Raw genomic sequence first — 13,929 nt, forward strand, 5'->3', positions numbered from 1 at the left:
TGCTTTGCAACCCACTTCCAACACAGCTCCTCTTTCAGTTTATGCCTTAAGATTAGTAAATATACTGTCTCTAATGATATCTTGGTGTTAATGGCAGATGTGTTGCCACAATAGGTGTTTCTAAGAATAAATTAATCTATCACATTCTGATACAGATTACTTTGAATTTTTCCATGTACTCTTAAAGGACAAAAAGTGGAACAGGCAGTTAATTTTGTGAGTGAAGAGGAAGAGCCCTTCCATTTCTCTGTGGTTCCTTCATCTCTTTTCTGTGAAGACCAGCAATCGAGGCTCATATTGGAGCCCATGACTGGCACAGTGGCACCCAAAAACAGGTTAATGACATTATAATCTTAATGAGATAGCGATGAAATATGCTCCCCAATGGCATGTTATAGAAAGTCCAAGAGAAAACTGCATCAGATAATTGTAAACTGTTTTGTGCAGGTTGCCATTATTGGTGTCGTTCACACCTTCCTGTGAAGGTTATGTGAGTTTCAAAGTGGTTCTGAGGGTGAAGAAGAAGTCAGAGCCACTCACACTGATCATTAAGGCTGATTGTTTCACCCTGAGCACTTCTGTACAAGTTGAGAAGCCAGAGGGGGGCCTCAAAATGATTGCCCCCAACCACCAAGAAACTCTGGACTTTGGGGAGGTGAGATGATACAGACAAAAATATTCATATGTATATATGTACAGTCACCTTCCTTTACATGACAACTTAGAGCTTCCTGTGTGTCTTTCTGTACAGGTGGGGATTTCAGAGCAATCCACTTTTACTTTTCTGGTGTCCAATCTGTCAAGATTCATCCTGGAAGTGAACTTTGAACTAACGGGTCCCAAAGCACTGCAACAGCACTTAGTCACAAAAACACAAAATGCTGCCATCGATGCTGGGAAGCAGCTGCAGTCTTCACTGTGTTTTTCCCCCCAGTGCATTTGCAACCTCAAAGACGTCAAACTAAATATCAAGGTAATAGGCTGGTGTGGATTTTTACAGAAGTAACATGCTTTAAAGGATCATCGAGGCTTTTAAGACTAAAGGAAAACATCATGCTTGTAGTTCTCTTTTAAGAAAAGCTCATGTACATGTAGGCAGTTTGGCTGAAGTTATCATTTTCATTAGCAGTTATTGTTATACCATAAAAATAGATCATCTTTTAGAACTAAGTCTGTCTATCTGAGTATTGTGTGATGTTTTTTTTTGTTTCCTTGCTGACAGTTTAACCAAAAGGCATTTCCAGTGGAAATGGGCTGACATATCCTGAGCATAACCATGTATAATGTGGCTTTGTAGCTTATCAAGGTCGTGCTAAAACATTTTTTGACAGATTTTCGAGCGCCGTGTACTACATAAAATTGGTTTGAGGTCTGTGAGCACAACCAGAATACATAAGGCGCACAGGATTATAAGGAGCACTGTCCATTTTTCAGACAATCAAAGGATTTTAAGAGCGACTTATTTTCCGAAAAACACGGTAATAACGACGGCCCGCTTGCATGCCCTACCAAAAAATGTGCTTTGGTGTGTATCTGACGGATGAAAGCCAAACCAGTTCCACACCACTGAAGTTGCACCATTTTTACAAACCAATTCTGGTTCATCTGTTTCATTCGACGATCCTCTTTCGCCTTCTCATTCTCCGTCGCCGCCATGCTTTTTCTGCCATGTGCGTATGAAAACAAAGGCACTGCGCATGTGCGTTTTACCCATATTCTATCGCGACATTTTATTTTCTTATCATTGCCTAACACTATACCGGTATTACCGTGAACGGTATGATATGGCCCAGCCTTAGGTGTGAAAGATAATAATTATTGAGTTTTGCTTTCTGGGCATTTCCCTTTCTGATGTAAATTTCTTCTTGATTCATCTCATCAGGTGAAACGTGGGCCAACATTTGCCTTTGATATAAAAGGCAAGGCTGTATCACCCAGTCTCGAATTCTCCTCTACCAAGCTTAACTTTGGGAAGTGCTTCTTGTACTGTCCTGGTATGGAACCGGCAACTCAGACCCTAGTGTTAAGGAACAATGGCAAGAGGGACATCAGGTGTGTTTAAGTCTCCGAACCATAAGCATGATTTTTTTATGAACTATTGGATTAGAGTTCGCATATTTATTAATATAATATAATATGTAATATTAATATTATATTAACACATAATGTTTTGCTGCAAATATCATCAAAGCAGAACAGATTTATTTAAAAATGTAAGGTAACTGACATTTGATATTTCTTATCTCTAAACTAGTTTTCTGGATTTATGGTAACTTAATGTTAAACAGTTGTTGTCGTAGTTTGAATTCCAGTTTTTCTAGGATTCAAGGTTCTTCAAACATTCAAAAGCTGTTACTGGTTTTACTCTTATCTGGCTCGTTGGCTGGTCCTGTCCTGGCCAACTCGGCATGATGCGTGGGAAGAAGAGGGAGACACTGCTGTAACTTTGCCTGAAGCAGATCTTTAATTCTTTTCATATAGGGCAGCAACATGACAATATCAGTTACACTCAAACATGTGCACATTCAAAACACTTTACAGTTGATTACAGTAACTTAATGACTGTGTCAGCCCTTCATGGTGGTTGCAGCTCAATGTCACATAATCTTGTCCCAGGCTTCCTACAACAGGAAGTAACATCACACAGAAGGTCCAGAAACAAGAGGATCATTTAGAGCCTGATTGATAAATTGCTTTTAATTCAATTTCAAATTTTTACTCAGCATTTTTTCAGTGTCGCAGTTTAAAAATACGCTTTTTTTAACTGCTGCAGCAAACCATGGATTACTCATTTACATTCTGCTCGAATCAGCCAGTTGTTGTATTTGTTCAGTTTATATGTTGCCACTGGGAAACTGCAGATTTTGATGTTGCATAGTTTATTTCTGTTTGACAAACTTTGCAAAATCAACACTCAGAACATCGTAAAAGGATGTTTCTCCTGCCTCTTCTTTACTTTTTAATTTGTGTTTATCATTCGTCCCAAATACAAATACTAGCATATCGCTAATATCGCTGATAGTGACGCCACCAATATATCAGTCAGGCTCTAGTATCATTCAGATTTTTGTTTTTTTGTGTCAGGTAACTCTGAGAACAGCACGTTGCTGTGTAGATAAACAAAAATTTGACTCACAGAATCTGATCCTTCAAATCTTGTGCTTTCAGCAGGATGCCTCAGTTCTGTTTCTCTCCACCACTCAGTTGTTACTATAATCAGAATAAATGAGACTTTGAGAGTCTAAAATTAGATTCCTGTCTTCTGCTCCTCAGCATCCAGTGCCAGTTCAAGAACACTGCTTTCTTGGAGATGGACTTCCATGCAGATATTTTGTCACCTGCTGGTGTAAAAGAGATACCATTCACCTTTTATCCTCGTGAGCCATGTCAGTACCACGAGAAGCTCACCTTCATCTTAAACAGCTGTGTCACAAAACAGGTGGAGATACTGGGGCAGGGCATCGAGATGAAGGTGAGAACCACTGTGCATGTGGTGGACTCAACAACTATATTTAGGTTTTTCGTCAAAATACAATTTTGTCGTAAAAAAAAAAAGATAATAATTAAAATGATATTTAAAATAATAAAATTAGCACAAAGAGCAACAATAATAATAAAAGAGTATAAAATGATAATTAGAATTACATTTAATACAATAAAATCAGCACATTAGATTAAAACAATAAAATCAGGGTCAGACTGTGTCATAAGCCAAGGAGTAAAAATGGGTTTTAAAAGTGGACAGTGAAGAGGCCTCTCCAATGTGCTGGGGCAGATTGTTCCACAGATTAGGAGCAGCAATAGAGAAGGCCCTGTCCCTTCTGAGCTTTCTCTTGTACCTGGGTACCTCGTCGCGAGCTCCCCCAAGCAACGGCTTTCTTCTGTGTTTAATTTTACTTTTCCTTTATTTTTTCACGAGCAGCACTTGTCTCCTTGTGTACGACCGACAAACCTTACTGGACATAAAAGACGGTCTTTCTTATAACTTTCCGGAGTTCAAGTTTTGCAACACGGACGCTCCGTTTGCAGACCCCCCATTCATCTCACCTGAGACGCCTTTGTTCTCTGGCCCTGGAGGCCGCAAACGCCGACGCAGAGGGAGAAGATCTGGCGTTCTGGTTCGACTGAGACGGCGCACTTACAGACCACCGTTACCCAGTTTATTACTGGCTAATATGCAGTCTCTGGAGAACAAGCTGTGCGAGATTCGGGCACGGATCTCATTCCAGCGAGAGATGCGGGACTGCTGCGTGATCTGCCTCACAGAAACCTGGCTATCGGACAAAGTACCGGACTCCGCAATACAACTGCCGGGGTTCTCTGTGCACCGCGCGGACAGGTCACAGGATCTTACTGGGAAAAGCAGAGGCGGTGGTGTGTGTTTCATGATCAACAACAGCTGGTGTGATTATGCGAACGTGCACCCGGTCAAATCCTTCTGCTCACCGGACCTGGAGTACCTGATGATTAAGTGCCGGCCATTCTGGCTACCGAGGGAATTTACAGCAGTGATTATTACGGCTGTTTACATTCCCCCACAAGCCGACACTGACCGTGCACTCAGGGAACTGTACAGCGCGATCAGCAGCGAGGAAACCGCACACCCAGAGGCAGCGTTTATCACAGCCGGAGACTTTAATAAGGGAAACCTGAAAAAAGTCTCACCAAAACTCCATCAACACATCCTTTTTAACACACGTGGAAACCGGCTACTCGACCACTGTTACACCTCTTTCCGGGATGCGTACAAAGCCCTCCCCCGCGCCCCATTCGGCCAATCAGATCACTGCTCCATCCTGCTCCTGCCCGCCTACAGGCAGAAGCTGAAACAGGAAGCTCCAACCCGGAGGGCGGTGCACTGTTGGACGGACCAATCGGAGTCTGCGCTGCGGGACTGTTTTGATCACGTGGACTGGGAAATGTTTCACGTGGCCGCCAGAGACATTGATGAATACACAGACTCAGTCTGTGGATTTATCAGGAAATGCGTGGAAGATGTCGTCCCATCCAGAACAGTCAAATCCTTCCCAAATCAAAAACCCTGGATTAACGGAGATGTTCGCGCGGCACTGGCGGCACGGAACACCGCCTTTGCCTCCGCGAACACATCGGACTACAAACACGCACATTACCAACTCCGGAAGACGATCAAAGCAGCCAAACGTGAGTACAGGGACAGGGTGGAACAACAGTTTGACAACCCTCGGAGTATGTGGCAGGGACTAAACACGATCACAGACTTTAGAGGGAAAACCAGCACACCGCAGACCACGGCCTCTCTGTGTGAGGATCTAAACGTATTCTACGCTAGATTCGATGCAGCGAACACCATGAGACCGGACAGTGTGCGCACCGCGGATGACGTCAGTGCGCACACTGTGTCTGAGGAGGATGTGCGGAAGTGCTTCAGGAAGGTGAACACACGCAAAGCTACTGGTCCGGACGGGATTCCCGGCCGCGTCCTCAGGTCATGCGCGGCTCAGCTGGCTGGAGTGTTCACGCACATCTTCAACCTTTCCCTCTCTCTGTCTGTAGTCCCAGCCTGCTTCAAAATGGCCACCATCGTCCCTGTACCCAAATCCTCCACCATCTCCTCATTGAACGACTGGCGACCTGTAGCCCTGACCCCCATCGTAAGCAAATGCTTCGAGAAGCTGGTCAGGGACTTCATCTGCTCTGCACTACCCGACTCACTGGACCCTCTACAGTTTGCATACCGCCACAACAGGTCCACTGATGATGCCATAGCCCTGACACTACACACTGCCCTGTCACACCTGGAGAAGAGAGACACGTATGTGAGGATGCTGTTTGTAGATTACAGCTCAGCATTCAATACCATCGTTCCCTCGAAGCTGGACAGGAAACTGCAGGATCTAGGACTGAGCAGCTCCCTCTGCAGCTGGATCCTTAGCTTCCTGTCTGACAGACGCCAGGTGGTCAGACTGGGCAGCATCACCTCATCCCCCATCACACTGAACACTGGTGCTCCACAGGGGTGTGTACTGAGCCCTCTCCTGTACTCACTCTACACCTACGACTGCACAGCCACTAACAGCTCCAACATCATTGTGAAGTTTGCGGACGACACTACAGTGGTGGGTCTTATCACCAACGGTGATGAGACGGCTTACAGGGAGGAGGTCAGCGCCCTGACCCACTGGTGTCAAGACAACCATCTCACCCTCAACGTCGCAAAGACAAAGGAGTTGATAGTGGACTTCCGGAGGTGCAGAGAAGTACACACCCTCATCACCATCAACGGCGCTGCTGTGGAGAGAGTGAGCAGCTTCCGGTTCCTTGGTGTACATCTGGCTGAGGATCTTACGTGGTCAGTACACACAAACAAAACAGTGAAGAAGGCGCAGCAGCGCCTCTTCTTTCTCAGGAGACTGAAAAGATTCGGCATGAGCCCCCGCATCCTCAGGACCTTCTATCACTGTGCCATTGAGAGCATCCTCACTGGATGCATCACCACCTGGTATGGCAACAGCACCGCCTACAACTGCAAAGCTCTCCAGCGAGTAGTGCGGTGCTCTGAACGGATAATTGGAGGTGAGCTTCCCTCCCTCCAAGACATCTACAGGAAGCGCTGCCTGAGGAAAGCGGGGAGGATCATCAAGGACTCCAGTCACCCCAGCCATAAACTGTTCAGACTGCTTCCATCAGGAAGGAGGTTCTGCAGCATCCGGTCCCGAACCAGCAGACTGAGAGACAGCTTTTTCCATCAGGCCATCAGACTGCTGAACACGTCATAGACACCTCAGCTTCACTACTGGAACTTCAACATTATGCACTCCACACTGTATATAAATGCCACTTGTTTTGCACATATTCAACTCTGTATATTTTATATATTTTATTATTATTATTATTATTATTATTATTATTATTATTTTTATTTTTATTTTTTTACTATTTAATTTGTAAAAATGTGTACACACACACACACACACACACACACACACACACACACACACACACACACACACACACACACACACACACACGTAGGAAAATATTTAGTATACACATCCAGAAATGCATACACTATTATATATTGTACATATATTTATTAGTTTCAGGTTGGCCATTCTTGTATTTTGCTCGTTTGTGTTGTTGTGTTTGCACATCTCTGTTGCTTGTGGGGCTCGCACACAAGAATTTCACTCGCATGTGCTGTGCCAGTGTGCCTGCACATGTGATGTGACAATAAAAGTGATTTGATTTGATTTGATTTGACCTCCAGGAGCAGCTTGTCAGCCTACACCTAGAACATAGATTGAATACCCACCTCACAGTGGTTATGGATGGATTAAAAGGCATCTTTTAGATCTAATATAGGCTTATATCAATATAGCATTTAACTGTATTATGTGTTTGAAAAAAGCAACTTGAACACATGTAAGATTTATAAAATCAAGCTACATATTTAATAATTTTATTGATATTAGATTTTCAAAAACCTGGATCCAATGTGAAGATGCTCTGATGTCCACTGGCTTCATAATTTGACCATAAAATGTATCAAAATCAGTATGTTTTTAATATCATATCCTGACTTTTTGTAGCTGGAAGTTGAGCATCCAAGGCAGAAGAAGGTGAAATTGGGACCTCTGAAACTGGGTCAGAAGATGAAAAAACAGGTGGTTCTAGTAAACCGCAGCAGTATCGACCTTTCTTGCACCCTAATGCTCAGCACAGATACACCAATTGATCAGAAGGTATGCAGACAGACAACGCAGGCAAGATATGCATAAACAGCAGTCCACTCGAGCAGCACTTCATGTCACCCTCTCTCCCAGGATCTGTGTTTCAGTCCAGAAGGTGAGCTGAAGCTGAAGTCTAGTGGCGGATCATGTAATGTTCAGATCCATTTCTCACCTCATCAGCGCATTCGTCCCTTCATTGCTGAGCTGCAGGCAAAGTGTTTAGGCTTGATCCAACCCCTGCTGACCATTCAAGGCTCTTGCCAGGTACATAAATTTCACTGTGAAACAGATAATCTGTTTCTTTATGTGTCTTGATCAGCATCAGCTTCTAGGAGTAAATTGTCACATAAAATATTTTTTAATAAACCTTTCCTTCAGACTTCCTTTAAAAAAGTTCTGAATATAGACTGTATTACTAATATGAATTAAACTGAATGCCATGATCTTATAACAACGATTACCATTAACATAATTCACAAAAAACTACCAGGGTGTTGAAGTTCAGCTGGACCAGGACTGCCTTTCCTTTGGAGCTGTGGTCCAGCACTGCCAGGTCAAGAAGAAGATTGTCATGACGAATACTGGCGACAGTAGTGCCAGGTAAGGTTAGACGCTACCAGCAAACAAATCTCCACACAGACACACAGTATTGTATTATTGCAATCAGGTGTCACATGCACAGGATTATATCCTCCTATTTGCTTTTTACTTTTCAATCCACCTTCTTACAGGTTTAACTGGAAAACAGAGGATTTTCCTGCAGAGTTGTCCATTGTGCCATTACAAGGATTTATCAACCCAGGGATGGAAGTTTCCTTTCAAGTGACGTTTGCCCCTGTGGAGCTGCGTAACGACACAAGATATGAGAATCTGTCCTGCTTTGTGGAGGGTTCCTCGTCACCCATCACCTTTACTGTCACTGGCTCCTGCATCGCCACCTCCACCAGCAGAGAGGTTTGACTGAAGCACCTTTTCAGACAAATACAGTGTTGAGTAATATAGTAAACAAACAAAAAAAACCATCTGATTGATCATTGGATAGTTACTTGTTAAGAGCTATTTCAGGTTAACTGAATGCTTTTGAAGACCAGTGAGGATGAGAATGTGTCATATTTACATGATGCATGTATGTGATCTAACTTTTAAAAACCACTGACTTACATGTGTAAGTGATTATTTGTGCTATTGAGTTAAAAGTGAGAGACTTTGATCTTACCTTTCAGTATTCACATGCAGAGCAGCAGTGCTGTATGTATTCAGTAAACTAACGAATTCTGTTTCCATTTAATTATTTTAAATAACCACATGGCATGGCATAGTTTCAGGTTTCTAATACAAATCTGCTCACTCACATGGGACAGTGTTTCCAGTAACCAGTCAATAAATTCAATAAATTTGAAACCAGATGATGGCACAATAGTAAAGATGACTGTGAGTGTTTCAGATTGTAGGAATGGTTAGAGGTCAACATCAGGCGATGTGAAACATATATAAGAGTTTTTAAAAAATATTACTTGGCTTCAATGAGCTCTGTAACACTAATGTCTACAAGAAGTCTATCTAGAGATTGAGTTGAAGGTAATCTAATTTTTTACCATGACACAGGAATTAATTTCTCATATCAGCAGATGTAGCTCAGATGTGGGAAACTTCAGATGTTTTGACATCAGAAGTTTAAACGTCATACGTCATCTGTTCTTTGTAATGTCAGCGCCTTTGAGCCATCTTTCACTGAACTGTTGCTGCCCTCTCTCTGTGTGCAGGTGGTGAATTTTGTTTGCCCAGTTCGTGGCTCTCACACTCAGACCCTGTCTGTGCTCAACCCCACAAACCAGTGTTGCAGCATCGCACCTGTCATTGAGGGTGAGCACTGGAGTGCAGCACTCTCTGTGAACTTCGAGCCCCACCAGAACACGGCATTCACGATCACCTACCGACCTATGACCATGACTACTTCTGGAAAGAAACATCAGGTAGAGGAGCAGTGCCATTTTAGTGGCACTGAGTTAAATATGAAATGCATGTAGATACGATTGATTGATTAAATGGATTTAATCCCTGAAAATTGTACATTTGTCCTTCCTTTTGCACAGGGATCAGTCTTTTTTGCTTTTCCCGATGGGACAGGCATGCTGTACTCCTTGCAGGGAACTGCTGATCCTCCTAAAGCAGAGGACACTATTGTGCACGAGCTGCCGGCAAAAACTAGCCACACTGTGCTGCTCCCTGTGCACAACTGGCTCTCTAGGCAACAGCGGTAAAACACTTAAGACCACATTTACTAATCGGGGTAAAAACGCTGAAAGGTGTGGTTATATTTATGGGGAAGTTGCACTGTTTTCTAAGCACAGGCACAGTCAGTTCACTTTAATATGACATGCTGAATCAGCAAGGTTAGCACAAGGTCAAGAGATGATATTCAGCTAATTTACTAACAGGAGAAGTTTGTTAATGGAACCACCAAATATTGTTTATTTATGTGTAATAAAACTTTATTAAGGAAAAAAGTGTTTTTGCAGGTTAATAATGTAATTGCATTGATCAGAACAAACACAAACAACCGCTTCAAACTAACAAACAAATACAAAACATCAAAATAAGAAATGGGCTGCTATTAAAACTTCTCGAGGCATGATTACTGTCAGGATAAGGTCCAAATTCAGCATCATCATCCTTGCATTATCTTTTTTCTTCAGCCATATTTGTTGAAATTCCTGCCACAGAAGCCACAGAATGTTGAAAAGAACCTAATGCCAAAAACTGAAATTTAAGTTTTGTTGCTGCTGATATTGTGTGTCTCCTTTAGTTTGGAGGTCCCAGGTGGCTTGGTATAAGTTTTTATCACATCTTTGTCTGGATTTCCAAATAAAGTGACACGAGTGCAGAAACGTCTCCTAAATCTCTGCAGCAGTAACTGACACATTCAAGTGTAAAAAATAATGTTTTTTTTCTCCTACTTTAAATTGCATGTTGCCATTGTTAAAAATCCATCCATCCATCTTCATCCGCTTTATCCGAGGCCGGGTCGCGGGGGCAGCAGCCTAAGCAAAGAGGCGCAGACCTCCCTCTCCCCAGCCACCTCCTCCAGCTTATCTGGGGGAACACCAAGGCGTTCCCAGGCCAGCCGAGAGATATAATCTCTCCAGCGTGTCCTGGGTCTGCCCCGGGGTCTCCTCCCGGTGGGACATGCCTGGAACACCTCACCCAGGAGGCGCCCAGGGGGCATCCTTGTCAGATGCCCGAACCACCTCAGCTGGCTCCTTTCGATGTGGAGCAGCAGCTGCTCTACTCTGAGCCCCTCCCGGATGGCCGAACTTCTCACCCTATCTCTAAGGGAGAGGCCAGCCACCCTTCGGAGGAAGCTCATTTAAATCATTTGTTAAAAATCTGTTATTAAATATTTAGCAGCAAAATATACCACTGTCTTTACCAGCTATTTTTTTTTTTTAAATATGTGTATGCTGACCCAGAGATAAAAACTGTAGCTGGGTAAAGTGGAAATCGAAAATTTTAATATTCTAGCACTTTAATAAAAAGTGGAGGGAATGATCTCAGTCATGTCATGAATGTTCTCATCTGTGTTCTCAGGTTCCTTGTGCAGCTAGAGATAGTGAAGCCTGATAAACCAGATGCTACAGTGTCCCTCAGGGGCATCAAGTTCATCGATGTCCCCGCCCATGCTAACAGGGACTATGAAATGTCTTTCTTTACATATACAGAGGGACAGTTTAACACCAAGGTTTGATCAAACATCACACATTTCCAGATCTGAACTGACATTTGTTACCCATCATGACATCATTTAATCTTTTTCTTCAGGTGACATTCCGTCACCATGAGACAGGTGAGTACTTGTTCTACCTCGTTACCTTCAAAGCCACGTCTCCAGGAGTCCTGTCCACCATAGAGTTAGTGACACCAGTTCGCCGGGCGGCCTCAGCCACCGTTCAAGTAGAGAACCCCCTGACCACAGCTTCCTGCCTCACCACTGAGTGTAAAAGCCGTGATATCATTGTCCCACCTCAGCACACGGTGCCAGGCCAGTCCAAGGTGAATACTGAATGCGTCTTCCATCATACTTGGAAAACAAACAAACAAAACCCCTAACTGTGTTTCCATAAACAAACTCTAATAGGCACTGTCTGTGAATGTCTGCCTTTCCTTTTAGGGTGTTTTGCCTTTCGAGTACAAGCCTCTGCAAGCAGGCGAGTCTACAGCACGGCTAACTTTGTTCAGCAGTGAGCTGGGCCACTTCCACTATGATCTGCTTCTCAGAGCTCTGCCTCCAGCACCAGAGAAAACTGTGCACTTTAACGCTTTACTGGGCCGTAGCCACACCATCACTGTAAAGTTTATCAACTATGCCCGCTTCAAAACCATGTACTTCTGTAAGGTAAAAACAAAACAAAGAAGAAGAAATAGCCCTCTTCTGTCTTTGTATACGTTCATGCTAGGATGACTTTATATGCATTCAGTGTCAGCCTTCATCACTTCTTAAGACACCTTTTTATGTGTTCTTTATAATTTGTCAACACACAACTCTGTGTGTATCTTTCTGTCAGTTTTAAACAGAAATTTTCTCATGTTGTCTCTCTCCTCCAGACTGATTACCCAGACTTTATCGTGGACAAGAGTGTGAGTGTAACTCCGGGTTTCCACGTGGGCTCAGAGGCCAGCGTGGACGTCTGTTTTGAGCCTTCTCAGCTGGGAGAAGTGAAAGGCCAGCTCAGCCTGTCTTCAGGAGTTGGTGGAGAATACATATTTCCCTTACATGGGTTATGCTTGCCCCCCCAGTCTCAGGGCCCGTTCAGCATTAAAGCTGGTGGGAACATCATCATCCCCTTCAAGAATGTGTTCCTGCAAACCACAGCTTTCTCTTTTCTGGTAAAGACCAAGTAGAATTTGTGAAAATGGGCACAGTGAGAAAACCAGACCAAGCAGTGGCGTAAAGCTAAAAATGTCTTATTGACATAACATTAAGTGATTTCCAACATACTAATTCAAACACATCAAAAAAAAGTCAATGTTATTAAAAACAGGGATGTTTTACTGAGGAGTATTTACACTGTGTTCACTGTGACACCATGAAACATTAAATTTGGCCTGGAACAGATGGCAGAATTGTGCAACTCTGTTGTGCAACCCTATGTTTCAACAGATTTGACTCTTGCTTCTCTCTGATACAACTTTCACTTTAGCAATTTTTTTTAGCATTGATAAATGCTTCAGTTTATGTGCTTCACTTAATAGTGCAGCTTATTTTGATTTTATGTAACCTGAACCCTGTTTATGCCTATAGGTTGACAACCACCATTTTATAGTCAAAGGAGGGGGAAGCATCAAATCCAAAGAGATTCAGAACATCCAGGTGTCCTTTGAGGCTCCTCCAGATGGCTCTCCAGGACCGTGGTTTGGCACCTTGACCATCTCCAGTCAGAGCTCTGAGGGCCACAGGAAGCCCTACTCATGGGTCTATTACCTGAAGGGCCACCGCCCCGAGTCATTATAGAAACATGCAAATATAGAAAGACAGAGATGCCAACATGAGTACAATGAAAAAGGCATTGATTGCCAGATTGTACGATGGTCCAGTTGCATATGCTGACAAGTGACTTATCTGAAGCTTCATTAAGATTTTATTGCCAAAATCTAGAATATCTCCTTGTGTAGTGTGTGTGATTCAAGTAATTAGCTGACAAACCTGTCAATAAATATTTAACAACTGACTGAATAAATTCTGCAAAGAAAACTCGGAGATGCCTGTTACTGCACATATATTACCACATGGGGGGAATCATGAGTTCATTTGAACAGTATATGTGGTCCATTAATAGGTCCAGTTAGATCACTTGACTTCCTTTTTGTATCATAATGACCCATATGTTAACTTTTCACCTAAGTGAATTCATCCAAACTGGCCTGTTTGCTGTTAGACTCATGGCACATTATGGGGAAACTAGCTATACAGCAGTAACTTTCTTATTATCCAAAGTTAGAGCTATCACATCACACATGGTGAGGAGCTGCAGTGTATATACAAAATTCACTCTTTTTACTTTTTAAGGAAAAACACTTTGATACAACCTTTGTCAGACTGTTCCGGTGGCCCACTCTTCCTCTTTTCATGGTGGAAAGAACAAACTTAATTAATTAAACCAAAGTGCACATAAGATGTGATTTACAGACTTGTGCTTAATCATTTATTAATCATAAACAA

At 43.0% G+C, this 13,929-nt stretch overlaps 1 protein-coding gene across 1 annotated transcript in view; it reads left to right on the forward strand.

Annotated features, from left to right (window-relative positions):
- hydin (HYDIN axonemal central pair apparatus protein) overlaps window positions 1-13,459 on the forward strand; it is a 55,543-nt gene extending 42,084 nt beyond the window's left edge. Inside the window, exons 78-93 of the mRNA XM_080903735.1 lie at window positions 188-335; window positions 448-655; window positions 752-973; window positions 1,883-2,052; window positions 3,274-3,472; window positions 7,572-7,724; window positions 7,806-7,976; window positions 8,203-8,312; window positions 8,444-8,666; window positions 9,476-9,685; window positions 9,806-9,969; window positions 11,301-11,451; window positions 11,532-11,762; window positions 11,881-12,105; window positions 12,315-12,596; window positions 13,012-13,459. Of these exons, the coding sequence (XP_080759861.1) occupies window positions 188-335; window positions 448-655; window positions 752-973; window positions 1,883-2,052; window positions 3,274-3,472; window positions 7,572-7,724; window positions 7,806-7,976; window positions 8,203-8,312; window positions 8,444-8,666; window positions 9,476-9,685; window positions 9,806-9,969; window positions 11,301-11,451; window positions 11,532-11,762; window positions 11,881-12,105; window positions 12,315-12,596; window positions 13,012-13,221 (3,077 nt within the window). The 3' untranslated portion in view covers window positions 13,222-13,459. The remainder of the gene's footprint in view (window positions 1-187; window positions 336-447; window positions 656-751; window positions 974-1,882; window positions 2,053-3,273; window positions 3,473-7,571; window positions 7,725-7,805; window positions 7,977-8,202; window positions 8,313-8,443; window positions 8,667-9,475; window positions 9,686-9,805; window positions 9,970-11,300; window positions 11,452-11,531; window positions 11,763-11,880; window positions 12,106-12,314; window positions 12,597-13,011) is intronic.
- The last annotated feature ends 470 nt before the right edge of the window (window positions 13,460-13,929 follow it).

The sequence above is a fragment of the Rhamphochromis sp. 'chilingali' genome, assembly GCF_963969265.1.
Source record: "Rhamphochromis sp. 'chilingali' genome assembly, chromosome: 14".
Taxonomy (NCBI): domain Eukaryota; kingdom Metazoa; phylum Chordata; class Actinopteri; order Cichliformes; family Cichlidae; genus Rhamphochromis; species Rhamphochromis sp. 'chilingali'.